Genomic DNA, 19,376 nt, shown 5'->3' with positions numbered 1-19,376 from the left:
AATTTGTGGCCAAATTGCATTCCAAAAACTTTTAATGTAGGGACAATGATACAGTAAATGATCCAACGTCCCTGGTTCCAGATTACAGTGCCAGCATTTATTGGACTTAGAGCTATCTAATTTTTGTAAACGTGTAGGGGTCCAAAAAGCTCTATGTAATAAAAAGAACCAAGTTTGTCTCATAGATGCTGACAATGTACATCTCATTCTCCAAGACCAAATTAGTGGCCATTGAGATGCATTAATTTGATGCTTAATCTCAATGCTCCAAATATCTCTTAGACCATTTTTTGGTTTTTTATTCAAATATCCAGATATTAATTTATACCACAATGCGGCTTGATGTCCTAGGAAGTCTGTTTGAAAACATAAGAACTTTAAACTATATTGATTATTCAATGTTTTCCATTCAGGGAACCCAACCTGAATGGCCTGCTTCAATTGCAACCATTTAAAACTTTGTGTTTTACTAAGACCAAATCTATGTTGCAATTGTGAAAATTCCAGCAGTTTACCTTCTGAAATAACATCATCTAGAGATCTAATGCCTGTGTTCTATGTTAGGAATCATTGCTTTGGAAAAGGCTCTAGGTGTCATTGTTGAGGATACGTTGAAAACCTCAGCTCAATGTGTGGTAGCTGCTAAGAAAGCAAATAGAATGTTAGGAATTATCAGGAAAGAAATGGAAAACAAAGGTGAACATGTTATAATGCCATTTTATTGCTCTATGATATGGCCGCACCTCGAATATTGTGTTAAATTCTGGTCACTGTGTCTCAAAAAAGATGTTGCAGAATTAGAAAAGGTACAGAGAAGAGCAATAAAAATGATAAAAGGGATGGGATGGCTTCCCTATGAGGAAAGGCTAAAATGGCTAGTGGGCTCTTCAGCTTGGAGAAGAGACTGCTCAGGGGTGATATGATAGCTGCCTTTGAAATACTGAATAGAGTGGAAAGGGTAGATATGATTCGCTTGTTTACTCATTCCAAAAATACTAGGACTAGGGACATACGATGAAGTATGTAGTAGATTTAAAACAAACAGGACAAAATATATTCTTTACAGTACAATGTGTAATTAAACTCTGGAATTCGTTGCCAGAGAATGTAACAAAAATCTTATACACAAATACAGGATGTCCTGGCCGGTACTTGGAGAGACCCCCCAGGAAAGAGAATTAGGAGTACTGGTCGACAATTTGATGAAGCCGTCCGTGCAATGCGTGGCGGCAGCGAAAAGGGCGAACAGAATGCTAGGAATGATTAAGAAGGAGATCACAAACAGATCAGAGAAGGTTATCATGCCGCTGTACCTGGCCATGGTATGCCCTCACGTGGAATACTGCGTCCAGCACTGGTCTCCGTACATGAAGAAGAACACAGTACTACTTGAAAGAGTCCAGAGAAGAGTGATTAAAATGGTTAAGGGGCTGGAGGAGTTGCCGTACAGCAAGAGATTAGCAAAACTGGGCCTCTTCTCCCTTGAAAAGAGGAGACTGAGAGGGGACATGATCGAAACATTCAAGATACTGAAGGGAATAGACTTAGTACAGGGGTCTCAAAGTCCCTCCTTGAGGGCCGCAATCCAGTCAGGTTTTCAGGATTTCGCCAATGAATATGCATGAGATCTATGTGCATGCACTGCTTTCAATGCATATTCATTGGGGAAATCCTGAAAATCCGACTGGATTGCGGCCCTCAAGGAGGGACTTTGAGATCCCTGACTTAGATAAAGACAGGTTATTCACCCTCTCTAAGGTAGGGAGAACGAGAAGGCACTCTCTAAAGTTAAAAGGGGATAGATTCCCAGAGAGTGGTGGAAAACTGGAACACTCTTCTGGAGGCTGTTATAGGGGAAAACACCCTCCAGGGATTCAAGACAAAGTTAGACAAGTTTCTGCTGAACCGGAACATATGCAAGTTGGGCTGGACTCAGGGCACTGGTCTTTGACCTAAGGGCCGCTGCAGGAGCGGACTGCTGTGCACGATGGACCACTGGTCTGATTCAGCAGTGGCAATTCTTATGTAGTGAAATCAGTTTACCGGGGTTTAAAAAATGTTTGGATAATTTCCTAAAAGAGAAATCCATAGGCCATTATTGAGATGGCTTGAGGAAATCCACTGCTTATTCCTGGGATAAGCAGCATAAAATCTGTTTTACTACTTGGGATCTAGCCAGGTACTTGGGACCTGGGATGGCCACTTTTGGAAACAGAATACTGGGCTTGATGGACCTTGGTCTGTCGCAGAATGGCAATTCTTATGTTCTTATGACCACTTGCTCCTGCATGGCTTAGTTCTTGATTGGTTCTCACAGTTTTTACAAAATAGGTCTTATGAAGTATGGAAAGATGGGGGGGGGGGGGAATCCCAAAAGCTCACTCTAGAGTCCCACAAAGCTCCCCACCATCACCTTTTTTGTTCAATATCTACTTAAGAGCAGTGGGTAAAATTCTCTCCCCCTCAGGTTCACATCCTTTCATACATCCTACTCCTAAGTTAACACATTACATCTCCTAAAATTAATCATTGATAACCTGAGTGCTTGGACATAGGCAAACTTTCTCAAGCTTAACAAACTAAAGACCAAGGTGTTCTGGTTTGGGGAATATGACTCGCTGCCTTGCAAGGAACTGGAGCTATGCATGGGTGATAAACTCATGATACAGAAATCCTCCAAGGTGCTAGGAGTTACACTGGATTTCACGCTCTCCTTTTGTAACCAAATTATATCCTTCGATAAGAAATTCTTCAGAGTAAGGCAACTGAGAGTGATCAGACTGGCCCTAACACAAGACAACTTCAGGCAAGTGGCACAGGCTATCCTTCTTCCATACCTTTACTGCAACTCCCTATACTATGGCATTACAGAGAGGGAACTAAAGCGATTGCAACTCCGCCAAAACACAGCAACCAGACTAATTTTTCCTTCAAGTCGGTTTGAGAGGATTAGTCCACTTCTGGAAAAATTACATTGGTTATCAGTAAAGAGGATATCTCTATAAACCTTACAAGTTAGCTACAGAGAGAACCCTAATGGATTAGTGTCTAGTATTAGTCTCAATTCAAGACCTACACAGCAGAGAATGACACAGGGGAAAAAATTTGTCCCCGTCACTGCCCCGTCCCCACGACCACTGTCCCCACCCTGTCCCCGCAGCATCCATACAAGCCTCAGTACTGCAGTATGTAGCTTATTCCTTCCTTATAAATCAAAGTTCTGGCTGCTGAACTAGAGAAAGAGATGCTCAGCTGACAGGGCTTTGTTTATACATTTTTATCAACACAACTAATTTACTACTTTATTCTAAAGCAAAAAATAAAATAAATTTTTTTTTTCTACCTTTGTTGTCTGGTTTCTGCTTTCCTCATCTTCTCATTCATTTCCTTCTATCCACTGTCTGCCTTCTCTGTCTCTTCCATATGCTCTATTACTGTGCCTCTCTCTTCCATCTCTCCCTCCACCCCCACCCCAATTGGTCTGCCACCCATCTTCTTCCCTCCGCTCCCCCCATAGTCTGGAATATCTCTCTTCTCCATTTCCCTTCAGCATCTGTTCCTCCACACCCTACCTTCCCCAGTTCCCTTCAGCGTCTGTTCCTCCCCAGCCCACCTTCCCCAGGTCCCTTCAGCGTCTGTTCCTCTCCTCTCCTCCCCACCCCACCCCACCTTCTCCAGGTCCCTTCAGCGTCTGTTTATCCCAACCCCACCTTTCCTCCCTTTCTCCCTCCCTGCTCCTTACCTTCACAGTAGGCAATTTCTCTAAATGTGCTTCCTACCAACAGCCGGCGCGTTGAAATAGCGTGTGGCTGCAGGAAAGGTTTCTGATGCAACTTCTGATAGGAAGCACATTTAGAGAAATTGCCTGCCGCGAAGGTAAGGAGCAGGGAGGAAGATGCACAGTCGGTGATCGGGCGGCAGCAATCAGGAGGGATGGAGGGAGGGAGCGCAATCGGTGACCGTGCGCGTTCCCTCCCTTCACTGCGGAGACAAGACCATTCACTGCTCCACGGGGCGGTGAATGGCCTTCTCCCCGTACCCGCGGCAACCACTTCTTTTCTCTTCCTCGTTTCAGCAGGTTACCAGCGGCTAGCCACAGGTAACAGCCACCGTGTCATTCTCTACTACACAGCGCTTCAAGATACCCTTCCCATCTTCTCAACAGGTATGCTGGAAAAAGACTGCAGTTTCTATTATATATTAAATTATCCATGTAACTCTTCAAAACAAAAGATGGAGCATTAACCTGAGCTAGTGTATCTCAGCTCCAACACAGTCGGTGTTTCGCTAGAACTGCATTAGGAAGCCAAATTTGAAGTTTCTTTTATATTATATTTTTCTTTTCTTTAATGTGGTGCCCGAGTCCTCTGACACTTATTGGGAGGTACGCAGCCACACAGCTTAGAGGTAACGTTGCTGGGAAGGTGAGGGGAAGAAAGGGAGGGAGATGAATAGAAGGAGAAGAGATGCCTTGATGGACTGCATGCCAACTCTGATCACATGAGGTCCCATAAATATTGGGGATTCTCAGGAACCCACAGAACTGGCACCTATGCCAATGGCTTTCCCAAGCTCTACTTCTGAAAATGTCTAGATATGAATCATGTAAAAGTATGTGCCTTCTCTGCACAATATGTAGCCTTGTGCTCTTAACTCTTGGGGTAACTTTATAAAAGCACTTTTATATGTGTAAAAAAGCCTTTTTTGAAAAAATATTTTATAAAATTGCACAATTTGAAACTGCCAATAATGATTATGTAGTCTCCGCTTTTAATTTTATTTGTCAATTTACCGTATTTGCCGGCATATAAGACGACTGGGCGTATAAGACGACCCCCCAACTTTTACAGTTAAAATATAGAGTTTGTTATACTCGCCGTATAAGACTACCCCTTCTTCCGCACACCTTCTGCACAACCTTCTGCCTGCCTGTCCCCCCCTTGAAGGTCTGCACCCCCCGAAGGCCTGCACCCCCCCGAAGGCCTGTCCCCCCCCTTGTAGGCCTGTCCCCCCCTTATAGGCCTGTCTCCCCCTTGAAGGCCTGCCTGCCTGCCTTTCCCCCCTTGAAGGCCTGTCCCCCCTTGAAGGCCTGCCTGCCTGCCTGTCACCCCCCTCCCCCTTGAAAGCCTGCCTGCCTGCCCGCCCGCCCCACCCTGAAGGCCTGATGCCCCGACCCACCCCGAAGGACCGCTCGCCCCCCTGGCCTCCCCGCACCACCTATGAAGCAGCCACAGCAGGATCGCGAAGTCAGCGTCAGCGATCCCTGCGCTGCTTCCTGCGCCACGGTCCCGCCCCTCCTCTGACGTCAGAGAAGGGGCGGGATCGCGGCGCAGGAATCAGCGCAGGGATCGCTGACGCTGACTTCGCGATCCTGCTGCGGGCTGCTTCACAGGTGGTGCAGGAAGGTCAGTGGGGCGAGCGGTCCTTCTGGGGTGGCGGGGGACTGAACGGCAAGGCCGGGAACACCCCTTTAGGGCTGGCACCCGGGACGCACCGCCCCCTCTGCCCCCCCCCTTGGTACGCCACTGCATGTAAACAGTACCCGGCGTATAAGACGACCCCCGACTTTGGGGAGGATTTTAAGGTACTGAAAAGTCGTCTTATACGCCGGCAAATACGGTACTTTGTGCATATATCAATCTTTTTCCATTTTATCTAGCAACAAGTTCATGAAGAGTGGGTTATGTCCGCCTAACAGCAGGTGGCGATAGAGGATAAAGGTTGAACTCTGCATACTTTCAGGACAGTTCCTACCTCAGCCAGTCCGTATTCTATCTCCTAGCAAGTTGTGGATGGTTGCCCAGCTCTGGTATATACAGGGTTTCCCAGTCTAGTTGAACATAGGGGGGCCTGACTGTTGGAGGTGTTGGCTTTGGAGGTACACCTGGTAGGGCCAGTCCCTCCCCCCCCTTATCCCCCTCTCTCTCACTCTTCCTTGAATTCGTATTATCCCAGGACAAGCAGGCAGGTATTCTCACTAGTGGGTGATGTCATCCGACAGAGCCCCGATACGGACGTCTCACAAGCATGTCTTGCTTGAAGAAACTTAGAAGTTTCGAGATGCCCGCACCGCGCATGCGCCATTGCCTTCCCGCCCTCTGCAAGGACCAATATATTTACTTAATGCTGGCATAAATCTCTGAAATCAATTGCTGGTAGGTTTGAGGGAGAGAAATTTGTACTTTAAAAACTTTCTTTCCCTCCAGATTTATGCTCTTTTTTATTAATTTTGTTTACTGTATGCATATTGCCTAAGAGGTAGAATAATAAATATGCATTATGAAATAAATGAAACATGGACAAACCTTTTCACTGCTTGGCAGAGCGGTGAAAAGGTTTATCATGCTGTCGGTGAGCAGATAACGATTTTATCCGTTCCTGAGGTTTTACTGCGGTCACCTGCTGTTAGCCATGGGAATGGGTCACCGTGTCATTCTCTAGTGTAAACTTGGCAAGCCACACCTGAGTACATCATGCTTTGCCTTCCACATGTCCGATAGTTTGTCTGGAACTGTTTGTTATGGCACAGTATGGGGTATAGTATTAGTTAGGCCTATTTTTAATAGTAACTCTCAAGCAACCAGAAACTACATTTATCCAACATCTATCAATCCCCATGGGTGCTGGTTAATTGAGAGTCTACTGTACTGAGTAATCAAATAGCTCCCAAATCCTCATTAAACTGCTAGAAAGGCCTGGCCTAATTCTAAAAGCCAATTTTCAACTTTTCTCATCAAGCATCATATTTGACTGTAAATAAATGCTCGAGAGCTTTACTTAGTGCATCATTTTAAAACTCTAAATATGTAAATCCACCATAGCTAATGGGGTTTGTTATCCATGGCAATATTGTAATGCCTTCAAGGCAATTCAAAAGGTTAGATATGATTGTACCTTTCTAAAATGGTATTGGCAAATTATGTATTTAATGAAAAGTACTGTAGATAGCAAAGAGAGGTTACTGAAATACTTTTGGTCTAATGTATGGTTGTAGAACAGGAAAGAAATTAAATGCTGCATTTATATTGAGGACTGTACAAAAGCCAAGGCAATTGCCTCTCAGTGCAGCTGACTTTCTGCCCCTGTGCTTCACCTATTCAAATTCGTAACATTTTCCAGCCAGTGAAGTCAAGCAAATTTCCTGTTAAGCTTTATCGTCCTGTTCTTCCCCTTCCTCAGAATTGAAAAGTATCAAGGATGTCGGGGAATGCAAACATGTTAGAGGACCAGAAATGTTTCTGTTGGATATATATCATGTGAAACTTGTTTGTTGCTCATTTGGAAAGAATTATATAAGTCTAATAAATGTGATTTAATTATTCTTCTTTAACTAATCATAGAACATTTGTATCCACATTTGGATATTATGTTAACTGTGCTTTTTAAAATGATCTTGCACATTATCTTGGTTTTTTTAAAAAATTTAGAATTTAATACTAGCTGCTTCATTTTGCTTCTTAAGTGTTTATGTTGGATGTTGGTACTGCTTTGTTCAGAGAATGTGAGCCAGATTCCAGATGGGCGTATATGTTCACTGACAGCCTAATGTTAGTCTTATAAAGGGTCTGTGTGCAGTAAAAGTATCCAAGTAGCAAAGATTTTCAGATACTATAGAGAAGCTATATATTTAGAGCAGAGGAGTGTGTGGCACAGTGGTTGAAGCTACAGCCTCAGTACCCTGGGGTGTGGGTTCAAACCCCACGCTGCTCCTTGTGGCCCTGGGCAAGTCACTCAGTCCTCCATAGCCCACCAGGACAGAAAGGGAAAATACTTGAGTACCTGATTGTAAAAACTGCTTAGATAACCTTGATAGGCAGTATATAAAAACCTAATAAACTTGAAACTAGAAGCCTTCAGTTCTACCTGTATTACATGGATGGTCAGTGCTGCTGATTTATATGTAGTAGTGCTGAATATATCAGGATGCCATATTTTAAATGCTGATACTGCTGCTGAAAATTCATCCTGTGTTTGTTTCTTTGACCTTAAGCTTGCCTTTCTGCCCAGTACCCTAATTTTTCAAATTCATTTTACTTTTAATTGCTTGTAATAGGTTCTGAAGATCAAATCTGCATCTAAAGCTTTACGCTTACTAACTTCAGCTTTTTCTTTTCAGGGTAAATATGACAGGTGCAGAATTTACTCAAAGTTGTGAAAATTTCTCCTCCCCCCCCCCCCCCCAGACAGAGCTAGAGCCATATATTGTACAGTTTCAATTTCTGCAAGCAACCCAAGCAGAAGTCTTTTGAATTGCCCTGCTTTTTCTTTTTCGCTTAAAGTTCGGACTTTTTATTTGACTTCAGCGCCGTGAGATCCCTTTCTGGTGATTGCCTTTTGGAGAAAAGGTTGCAGTCCCACGAGTCTGGTTTCTGCTTCATGAAGAAACTTTGGTAGATCTGTGGAGCCTGCCTGCCTTGTGCCACCATTCTTTGACTCTGGGTCCATTCCCCTGGGATTTCGCTTGCCTGCTGACCTTGTCAGGGGTTTAAACGCAGGCTGTATGTGTCCTGAATGAAAATCCCCTGGGTTTCAGGGTGCAGACTGCATTTCCCACCCCCGATTGCATAGAGCGAATCCGGGGGTGGGGGGGGGCGCATAGGTTACAGTCAGTGTTTGGCTGATTGGCAGTCTGATGATCTTCAAGTCTAGTCAATTTTGAACTATTCTGAGGCAGAAAATCCTTTTCTCCATTAAGCTGCTTCTTGGAAGTTGCATTAGAGGGGGTGGAATACGGCCTAAGGAAAGAGGTTGCGTCAGAGGGGGCAGAACCCTGGAGAAGGAAAAGTGCAGCAGTGATTTTGAAGTTTAATATGTCCTACGCCAGACACAGCATTAAGCAAAACACTGGCTTGCCTTCATCGGCGGTGGACAGCGGATATGATTTAAACAGACTTGAGAGCAAGAATTTAAAACTTAAGTAATCTGTCCTCTTCTGCATAGTAAGTTTCACATTGACAGAATTTATTAAGACTTGAGTAACTGCATAGGGGTTTAGGAGCATGGAGGTTTGTTTTTTTAATAGCCGATGTATTTAAGCTCCTTAACAATGTGTTGTGCTCCCTTTAATGGTATGAACATTTAGTGATTATTAAGGAATAATAAGAATATTTAATTTGGGAGAGTATTGCAGATATAATTTGATTTTGCCTTCTCTCAGTTGTCTACATATATTGCTGTGCTAGGATGAACCCCACTATTTACCCTTTTCCATTGAGAATATTGACCATTTAAACCTACTCTCTATTTTCTGTCTTTCAACCAGTTCTTAATCCATAATAGGCTATTACCTCCTATCCCATAACTTTCTGATTTTCTCTGAAGTCTTTCATGAGGTACACTGTCAAATGCCTTTTGAAAATCCAAATACATAATATCAACTAGCTCACTATTATCCACATGTTCATTCACCCCTTCAAAGAAATGCAGTAGATTGGTGCAGGCAAGATTTCACTAGGCTAAATCCATGTTGGCTTTCTCTCATTAATCCATTCTTATGTATATGTTCTGTAATTTTGTTCTTTATAATAGTCTCTACCATTTTGCCCGGCACCAACATCAGACTCACCAGTCTGTAATTTCCAATATCATCTCTAGAACCCTGTTTAAAAAAAAATAAAAAAAAAATCGGCATCACATTGGCCACCCTCCAGTCTTCTGGTACTAAACAGGATTTTAGAGAAAATTTACTAATAGCTCTGCAATTTCATTTTTCAGTTCTATCAGATTGACACATTATATCTAGTATCACAGAAATTTGTTTTGAGTTTCTCTGATTCTTCAGAATTGCATACCATTTCTAGCACTAGTAACTCACTCACATCTCCCTTGGTAAAGACGAAGCAAAGAATTCATTTAATCTCTCCACTATAGCCTTGTCTTTGAGAGCCCCTTTTATCCCTCGGTTGTTTAGTGGTCCAACCAATTCTCTTCTCGACTTCTTGCTTTTAATATACCTAACAAAGTTTTACTGTGTGTGTCTGCTTCCAGCAGAGACTTGTTTTCAAGGTCTCATTGCATTTCTTATTAGTGCCTTGCATTTGACTTGACATCCCTTGTGCTGTTTACAATTATTTTCAGTCGGACCCAAGAAATTATAGACCAGTGAGTGTGATGTCGAAGTCGGTGCCGGGCAAAATGGTAGAGACTATTTATAAAGAACAAAATGGCAGAATGTGTACATAAGCATGGATTAATAAGAGAAAGCCAACATGATTTTAGTCAAGGGAAATCTTACCTCACTAATCTGCATTTCTTTGAAGGGGTGAATGAACATGTGGATAAAGGTGAATCGGTTGGTATTGTCTATTTTGATTTTCAAAAGGCATTTGACAAAATACCTCATGAAAGATTTCTGAGGAAATTAGAAAGTCATGGGATAGGAGGTAGTATCATATTATGGATTAAGAACAGGTTGAAAGACAGAAACAGAGTGAGTTTAAAGGGTCAATATTCTTAATGGATAAGGGCAACTATTTGGTTTCCCAGGGGTCTGAGCTGGGACCACTGCTTTTTAACATTTATCATTGATCTAGAGATGGGAATAACTAGTGAGATAATTAAATTTGCTGATGACACAACGTTGTTTAAAGTTGTTAAAATCGCAAGAAGTTTGTGAAAAATTGCAAGATAGGGAGAACGAGAGGGCACTCTCTAAAGTTGAAAGGGGATAGATTCTGTACAAACGTAAGGAAATTCTTCTTCACGCAGAGAGTGGTGGAAAACTGGAACGCTCTTCCAGAGTCTGTCATAGGGGAAACACCCTCCAGGGATTCAAGACAAAGTTAGACAAGTTCCTGCTCAACAAGGACTGTACGCTGATATGGCTAGTCTCAGTTAGGGCGCTGGTCTTTGACCAGAGGGCCGCTGCGTGAGCAGACTGCTGGGCATGTTGGACCAGCAGCGGCAATTCTTATGTTCTTAGGACCTTGTGAGACTGGAAGACTGGGCATCAAAATGGCAGATGACGTTTAATGTGAGCAAGTGCAAAGTGATGTATGTGGGAAAGAGGAACCTGAACTATATAGCTATGTGATGCTGGGTTCTGTGTTAGGAGTCACTGTCCAGGTAAAGGATCTAGATGTCATTGTTGAGGATACATTGAAACACTCAGCTCAATGTGCGGTGGCGGCTGCTAAGAAAGCAAATAGAATGTTAAGAATTATAAGGAAAGGAATGAAGAACAAAGATGAAAATGTTATAATGGCCCTTGTATCGCTCTATGGTGCGGCCACACCTCGAATACAGTGTGTAGTTCTGGTCACATTATCTTAAAAAAGATATAGCAGAATTTAAAAGATACAGAGAAGGGCAGCTAGGGCTCTTCAGCTTGGAGAAGAGACGGCTCGGGTGATATGATAGAGGTCTATAAAATAATGAGTAGAGTGGAAAGGGTAGATGTGAATCTTTTGTTCACTCTTTCCAAAAATATTAGGACTAGGGGACATGCGATAAAACTACTAAGTAGTTGATTTAAAATAAACTGGAGAAAATATTTCTTCACACATCATGTAATTAAACTCTGGAATTCATGGCTGGAGAATGTGGTGAAATCAGTTAGCTTAGCAGGGTTTAAAAAAGGTTTGGATAATTTCCTAAAAGAGAAGTCTATAGGAAATTATTGAGATGGCTTGGGAAAATGCTTATTCCTAGGATAAGCAGCATAGAATCTGTTTTACTACTTGGGATTTAGGTAGGTTCTTGGGACCTCGGTTGGCCACTGTTGGAAACAGGATACTGGGCTTGATACTGTCCCAGTATGGCAATTCTTATGTTCTTATGTTGAATGCTCTCTGTTGTCTCTGTTATAAAACATATAAAAACTGGATTGGGGGCGGGGGGTTGCTGAAATTATACCCTGCAAGTGCACTTAATGCTCATATATTTCTTCTCTTATCTAGTTTGCAGTAACCATGTTGCTGTGATTTAATTACAGGAGCTCCAGTTCCAACGACTTACAAGAGAGCTTGAAGTGGAGAGGCAAATTGTTGCAAGTCAGCTAGAAAAATGTAGGCTCGATGCAGAATCACCAAGCATTGCCAGCATAAGGTAAAGACCTTGATAAGTCTATACATTCCACCAAATCTGAACATTTTTGATGCCTACATTTATTTCAGTTAGATTATGGAATTATAAGTTATGCCGACATTGCTGTATTTCGTAATCAGGTTGCTAGGTAATGCCCATAAATATTATCACAATACACCATTACATAAGCATTGTCATGGGCTATCAGTCCTTTAGGATTACCTTTAAGATCCTGAAAATAGTTTATAATGCCTGTTATAAGCAACATCATATCCACATTCATTAGTCACCCTCTACACATATTCCAGAGTGTTGAGATCACTACAGAACCAAAGAATGGACTTACCATATCCTAATAGAGCATCAGGCGATTGGACAAAGAAAAGAGTCTTTCTTTGGTTAACGCTATTCCTCTAACAATCTACCGATGTCGATACTTGAGGAAATAAAACTACTTTGATTTTCTTAAATTTTAAACTCATTTATAGACTCAAGCATTTGAAGGAATTTAGTAATACAGAATATGTATGGACTATCATGAAACACCTTCAATATCACAGCTCTAAAAACTGGTTAATAAATAAATCTAATTAATATTATGTAAAGTGCTCATACCCTTCAACCAAAATGTTTAGTGATAACACCAAACTGTGGCTGCCATTGGGACCATCATTGCCTTTACAGTCCCATTACCACACACTTGCTATTATAACCAAAAAAGTAAAATCACTTATCTTGGATGTTACTTGGGTGGCTTGTTGTTTGTATTATCGACTGCCACAGATGAAAAAATAAATGAAGTGCTGGTGCTTAAACGTGTTCATAGTAAAAATTGCTGTACGCCATGTCTAGAACCTAGGCCCCCTGAGTTGAGTTTCGCAATCTTCCTCAGGAGGGATCACTGCTATTTAAAATGTGAAAACATATAATTAATAATAATTAATGTTCCTATTGTTATTAACTTTCATTCACTATAACAGTTACAACCGCTATTCTACTACTTTCCAAATCTCTATTAAATACTTTTATTTATTATCCTAACAATTCATATATTACATACCTTCTCATGGCTTTTACCAACCCTGAGGGCAAAGTAGCCCGAACTACATGAGAGTACTAATTAAAACTTGTCTGGCTTTAATACTCTCTAAAGAGGCCCCGGAAATGACATCATCCCCCCCCCCCCCCCGAATACTAGAATATCATTGGTGGATCTTACATTATACCTCGTAACTCATAACTGGAACCAATCTATTTCTGCATTTAATCAGAGTGGGGACAACGTCTGCCAATAAAAATAAACCTATGTTCTTTAATTGGTAAAAATTTTGACAAGTCTCCTGAATAACCCTGAGCATGGAATAGGACCGTGTATCTGAGAGCATCAGTGGGGTGTGCCTCTTCTAACCAATGAGCCACCAAGGGGGCGGTAACTCTACACCTTCGCATATTACTTAGATGTTCTTTTAGGCGAACCTTAATTTTTCTAGTAGTGTGGCCAATATAATACTGGCCACATGGACAGATTATACAATATACAACCCCACTTGAATCACAGTTGGTGCCGGTGGAAAGAAAATACCATTTACCACGACTATGAGGTATCTCTAACGTTTGCTCCTCTACAACATACTTGCAATAATGACAACTGCCGCAACTCTCATGAGGAGGAAGTCATTGGCCCATACTTTCCATTTTTTTATGTTTAAGCATTTCGCCCAAATTGCGTGCCCTAGAGAACGCAAATTTAGGATTCTGAGAAAATATTGCATGATATTGTAAAACAGGCCAATGATTTTTTTGATAGAATTGCTTTTGCCAGGATAAGGTAAGACACAAGCAAGGTTGTCACTCGGTTTATGAATGACCGGGTGTAAAAGCCACTGACGCTGACAATGCTTGGCTCTCTTCCATGCTCTTTTAATTATCTTCTCTGGGTATCCTCTCTCCTTAAACTTTTATTACATCACTCTGGCCTGTGTGTTGCAATCTCCATCATCAGAGCAGATTCTCCGTAAACGAAGGAACTGACCTGTGGGAATACTGTTCCTGAGAGCTCGGGAATGAAAACTGTGATATTGTAGTAAGGAATTCCGATCAGACGTCTTTCTGTGTAGACTGGTGGAGAAGCAGTTACCTTGTTTACTTATACTGATGTCCAAAAAGGTAATTTGCTGTTTATCCATTACACTGGTAAATTTAATATTAATATCCTGTATGTTAATTTCATCCATAAACTGCTTCAATTCCACTTCTCTACCAGTCCACACTATCATGAACACACATTTAGAAAACATAGGTGAATGGATAATATGAATGGAGTTTTTATTTATTTTTGTTTTTTTATGAGGTTTATTAGCTTATTTTGTTTTATGATATTGATTTTACATTTGTATAATTTTATCAGATTGTAAACCACTTTGATCTGTATAAGTAAAGTGGTATATAAAATACAATAAAACAAACATAAAACATTTTAAATTGTAATTTTTATTTACACATCTCTTGGTCCCATGTTTGAGATTGAAACAGAGAACAAGATAGCAAAAATATCCCATACAGCCTATCTATTCTTTCCATCCAAAATAGCCCAGTCTCTACAATCATTGTGTCTTCTCATATTTTTATGCTTGGTCATGCTGTCTTGAATTCTGATAATATCCTTATCTCTGTAGCATCTACTGGTAAGGTATATCATGTATCCATTATCCTTTCTGTAAAGAAATATTTTCTTAGGTTACTCATGAGTCTATTCCCTTTACATAGGAATATAAGTCAATCAATGTTGAATGAAACAGAGGTCCATTAAGCCCAGCATCAGGCATCACTCTGAATTACGGTGTCAGGTCAAAAGCGCGCCGGGACAAAGGCGCGCCCAGACAATTGAGCGCAGCGCGGAGGCGCACACCGCTCTAAATTACTGTTTTTAGGGCTCCGATGAGGGGGCGTGGGGGGGAACCCCCCCCTCTTTACTTAATAGACATCGCGTCGCGTTGTGGGGGGTTGTAACCCCCCACATTTTACTGAAAACTTCACTTTTTCCCTGTTTTTAGGGAAAAAGTTAAGTTTACAGTAAAATGTGGAGAGTTACAACCCCCCATAACGCCGGCGTGATGTCTATTAAGTAAAGTGGGGTGGTTTCCCCCCCACGCCCCCCTGTCGGAGCCCTAAAAACAGTAATTTAGAGCGGCGCATGCCTCCGCGCTGCGCTCAATTGTCCGGGCGCGCCTTTGTCTTTCACGCCGTTGTCTATGAACCCTGAATTACAAATGCCTGGAATTTCCCAAAAAGTAAATCCATGTTCTCCAAGCACAACAATGCATGCAGTTTTTCCATTTGTCATGTTATGCATGAACTCCTCAGTCTTTGTTTTTTTTTCCTGTAGAACCTAATGGATGTTTCCCACTGCACGCTAATTTAATTCCTTACTGTTTTGTGGATCTTTTAAAATTTAGTGTTTCTACCTGTTACTTATCCAAGTTAATGGTCTGTGATAAGTTGGGGTTTTTTTTTTTAACATGTCTGCCTATTCAAGCCGGTTTTGGGTATCTGTGTTGGACCAGTTTAAAAAAAATAAATAAATAAAGGTTGTTTTGATTTTGCTGTAGTTACATTTTTCAACAACATGTCCAGAAAAGAGCCCCCCTCCCATTTGCTTTGGTTTGAAAACACAATTGATACTTGCAGTGCCTTGAGCTTGATCACATGCCCTCTCAATAGCATCTATGTTCTCAAATGACAAAAAGGAATTCATAGCCATGAAGAATAATACAAAAGAATATTCAGTGCATTTAAGTCAGATCCATCAACTTCAGCATCAGAGACATCTGTTTTGCCTGAGAGCTGTACTAAATGCAGAAGAGACTAGGGGACACTCGAAGTTATAAGGAAATACTTTTAAAACCAATAGGAGGAAATTTTTTTTCACTCAGAGAATAGTTAAGATCTGGTATGTGTTGCCAGAGGTTGTGGTAAGAGCGAATAGCGTAGCTGGTTTTAAGAAAGGTTTGAACAATTTCCATAGTCTGTTATTGAGAAAGACATTGGGGAAGACATTGCTTGCCCTGGATTGGTAGCATGGAATATTGCTATTTCTTGGGTTTTGGCCAGGTATTAGATTGGCCACCTTGAGAACAGGCTACTGGGCTTGATGGACCATTGATCTGACCCAGTAAGGCTATTCTTATGTTATGTACTGGAGTCAATGCAGTTGAGTAGTCTTCCATGTGAGGATCACTTTGAAGGTACAACAATTGCTTGTACACTTCTCCCTCTGTATTCGCAGTTTCCGCATCTGCGGATTCGCTTATTCGCGTTGTTTTGGCCACTGGCTCCACCCCCTAAAATTTCATCATCATTAAAGTACTTTTTCCTTTTATTGTACCGTACTGAACTGATAAAAAAGTTTATTGCTTACCATTAACTCTGAAAATCGCTGCTTATAAACTTCCATGCTTCCCAGTGTGCACTGAGAAAAACACTGCTTCCCAGCATCCATAGAAAGAAAGGCTTCTCCCAGCATGCATGGAGAAAATCGCTGGGACTCGTGGTGAGTGGGAACCTCCGGAGGCTGACCACCCTCCTGCCGCTCCTCCTGCTCGTGCTCGGGCAGAGCCAGGCTCAGAAAGGTGCGTCCCCCCTCCCCCTCGTCCACCACAGTGCAGTTACTGGCATCATTTGCATGTTGGAGCATTGCTTGTTGCGCGTCTTTCTCAAGCTATTGTGCAATCGGGAAATCTGAAACGGAGTGCCCGCTTCAGATACCGACAGAAGCTTTTCCTCTGTCCCGGGTTGGAGGGGTTCCTGCTAGAAGGAGCTTTTCCTTGCTCAGGTTCTCTTCTGCTTGTTGCTTTCTTGGTCGGGGTCGAGGACTGACTGGTGATCGGAACTCAGGTTGAGAAAAACTGTAGCAGTAATAGTGGCTTGTTTAAAAAAAAACTGCGAATAACATTAGATAAGTTATTTGCGGTTTCAAACAAAAAATGACAGCTTTTCCTAAAAACCATGAATAACGTTAGTTATCCCAGGACAAGCAGGCATGATATTCTCACATGTGGGTGACGTCATCTACGGAGCCCCAGCGCGGACAGCTTTTCAAGCAAACTTGATTGAAGTTTCAAGTTTGCACACTGCACCACGCATGTGCGTGCCTTCTCGCCCACTAGAGGGCGCATCCCACCTCGTGGTCCTCAGTTCAAATTTTTCCGCGGAGCAAGAAAGCCCTGTGGATCTGAGCTCCAGTGTTTTGCCTTCTAGCTGCCGCGTTTAGTTTGTTTTTCCATCGAATTAGTTCGCGGTGCTGCTTTCTTTTCTGTTCTTTTCTTAAAAAAAAAAAAAAAAAAAATATTTTGTTTTTCGTTGGGCTCCGGGGGCTCCCGGAAGCCGTGGCCGCGGGACGTCGGTCGTTCCCGGCCTTCTTCTTTTTCTTCACTTGATGTCCCGTCCTGTTACGGGATTCAAAAAATGCAGCTGGTGTGAGAGGTTACTTTCCATCACTGACCCTCACCGGTGGTGCATTGTCTGTCTTGGGCCCGAACATCCGACAGCGTCGTGTGATCGTTGTGCAACTTTCCAAAACAGGGCCCTCCGCCGCCGTAAGGCCAGAATGGCTGAATTGTTCGCCGTCGACGCGCCGCCTAAGGCCTCGACGTCGGCCTCGGCTTCGGCCCCGGCCTTGACCTCGGCCTCGGCGTCCTCGGGGGCCTCGGCTTCGCCTCGGCCCTCGTCTTCGAAGGCGGCGTCAGCGAAGCCAGCTTCGGGTAAGTCCTCTGTTCCATCCCCTTCAGCAAAGAAGCCATCCTCGACTCAGGCCAAGGCGGGTGGGTCGACCCCGACCCCGCATCGGACCTCGACTTCGCACACCCCGAGGGAATACTCGAGACCGAGGTCGCCCTCCAGGGAGTGTGCCCCGGACTCGGAACTCCCCACCTTCGTGGGGATTCCGGCCTTCCAGGATCTCCTCCGAGCCCTGATCTCATCGGAGCTGTCGGGAGCCCTGGAAGTGTTGCAGCGTGCTGCGGTTCCGGCGGCCTCGACCTCGGCCGGGGCGCCTTCGGTCTCGGAGGCCCCGGCCTCGGCCCCCTCGACCTCGGGAGCCCCGGCCTCGGCGACCTCGGTCTCGGGTACTGTGGCCCCGTTCACCTCGGTCTCGGCCCCGCCCCTGACCTCGACCTCGGGGGAGCCTCCTGAGCGGAGTGTGAGGCCCAAAGAAAAGTTGCGCAGAGTGCGCCGTCTTTCCTCCTCTTCCTCCGGGTCTTCCCGGGACGCCTCGCCCTCGACGCGACCTCGGACGAGTCGCCGATCGAGGAAGTCTAAGCGGCCCCGAGGCTCGCCTCGGCGCGATCGTTCCTCGTCGTTCGGGGGCGAGGCGCTGCAGGTGTCGGAGTTGCGCCTCGACAACCCAAGGCTCCTCCGCTCACCTCGTGGGAAGTCTTCCCGTGCCGCCTCGCCGAGGAAATGGGAGAGTGTTCCACGGACCCCGGGGTCCTCGCCCAAGGGTTCTGCGAGGAGGATAAATTCCCCTTCCCCCTCGAGGGCTTTGGAGAGGGGATCCTGGGATTCGGGATCTGTTAGGGATCCTCATTATTCTCATGAGGCCTCCCCCCTCTCCTCGGTGGGGCGGTCGAGAACCCCGTCTCCCCAGGCTAGGCCGTCCTCATTTTCATCCTTTGTTCAGGACATGGCTCAAGCCCTGGGGATTGACCTGATGGTAGGTTCTCGGTATTCCAAAGAATTTTTGGAGGAACAGGACCTTCCCACTCCTCCTAGAGAGGTGCCTAGACTCCCTCTCAACAGTGTCCTTCTGCAGACCTGGCTGAAGAACTTGTCAAACCCTCTTACAGTCACGTCTGTGCCTTCAAAAATGGAATCGAAGTATAGGACGATTCCCCCTAAGGGGTTCGATAAGGCGCAGCTCTCCCACCAGTCTCTTCTGGTGGAGTCTGCTCTTAAAAAATCACAGCCCTCACGGGTTTCTGCGACGGTTCCACCCGGCAGGGAGGGGCGGACCCTGGACAAGTTTGGCCGTCGCCTCTATTCAAATTCCCTGATGGCCACCAGGGTTCTAAATTACGCCTTCACCTTTTCCTCCTACTTGCGTGGTATGGTGAAGGACCTTCCTCAATATCGAAACTCGTTACCGGACTCCCAAAGAGCAGGATTCGAGAAGTTTATGTCCAACCTGTCTCAATTGCGGTTGTACCTATTCCATGCAGTGTACGACGCCTTTGAGCTGGTTTCGAGGGTGTCGGCCTTCGCAGTGGCCATGCGCCGCTTGGCCTGGCTTCGCACCCTCGACATGGACCCAAACCTGCAGGAACGTCTTGCAGACTTGCCTTGTGTGGGGTCCGAGT

At 44.0% G+C, this 19,376-nt stretch overlaps 1 protein-coding gene across 3 annotated transcripts in view; it reads left to right on the top strand.

The window, feature by feature from the left end:
* PKP4 (plakophilin 4) overlaps nt 1-19,376 on the top strand; it is a 287,449-nt gene that overhangs the window by 80,199 nt on the left and 187,874 nt on the right. For all 3 annotated transcript variants that reach the window (XM_033944462.1, XM_033944460.1, XM_033944461.1), the window contains exon 4: nt 11,933-12,045. In XM_033944462.1, coding sequence (XP_033800353.1) covers nt 11,933-12,045 — 113 coding nt within the window. The remainder of the gene's footprint in view (nt 1-11,932; nt 12,046-19,376) is intronic.

The sequence above is a fragment of the Geotrypetes seraphini genome, chromosome 5 (genome assembly GCF_902459505.1).
Source record: "Geotrypetes seraphini chromosome 5, aGeoSer1.1, whole genome shotgun sequence".
NCBI classification, from domain to species: Eukaryota; Metazoa; Chordata; class Amphibia; order Gymnophiona; family Dermophiidae; genus Geotrypetes; species Geotrypetes seraphini.
This window is presented reverse-complemented; position numbering and strand designations above follow the sequence as displayed.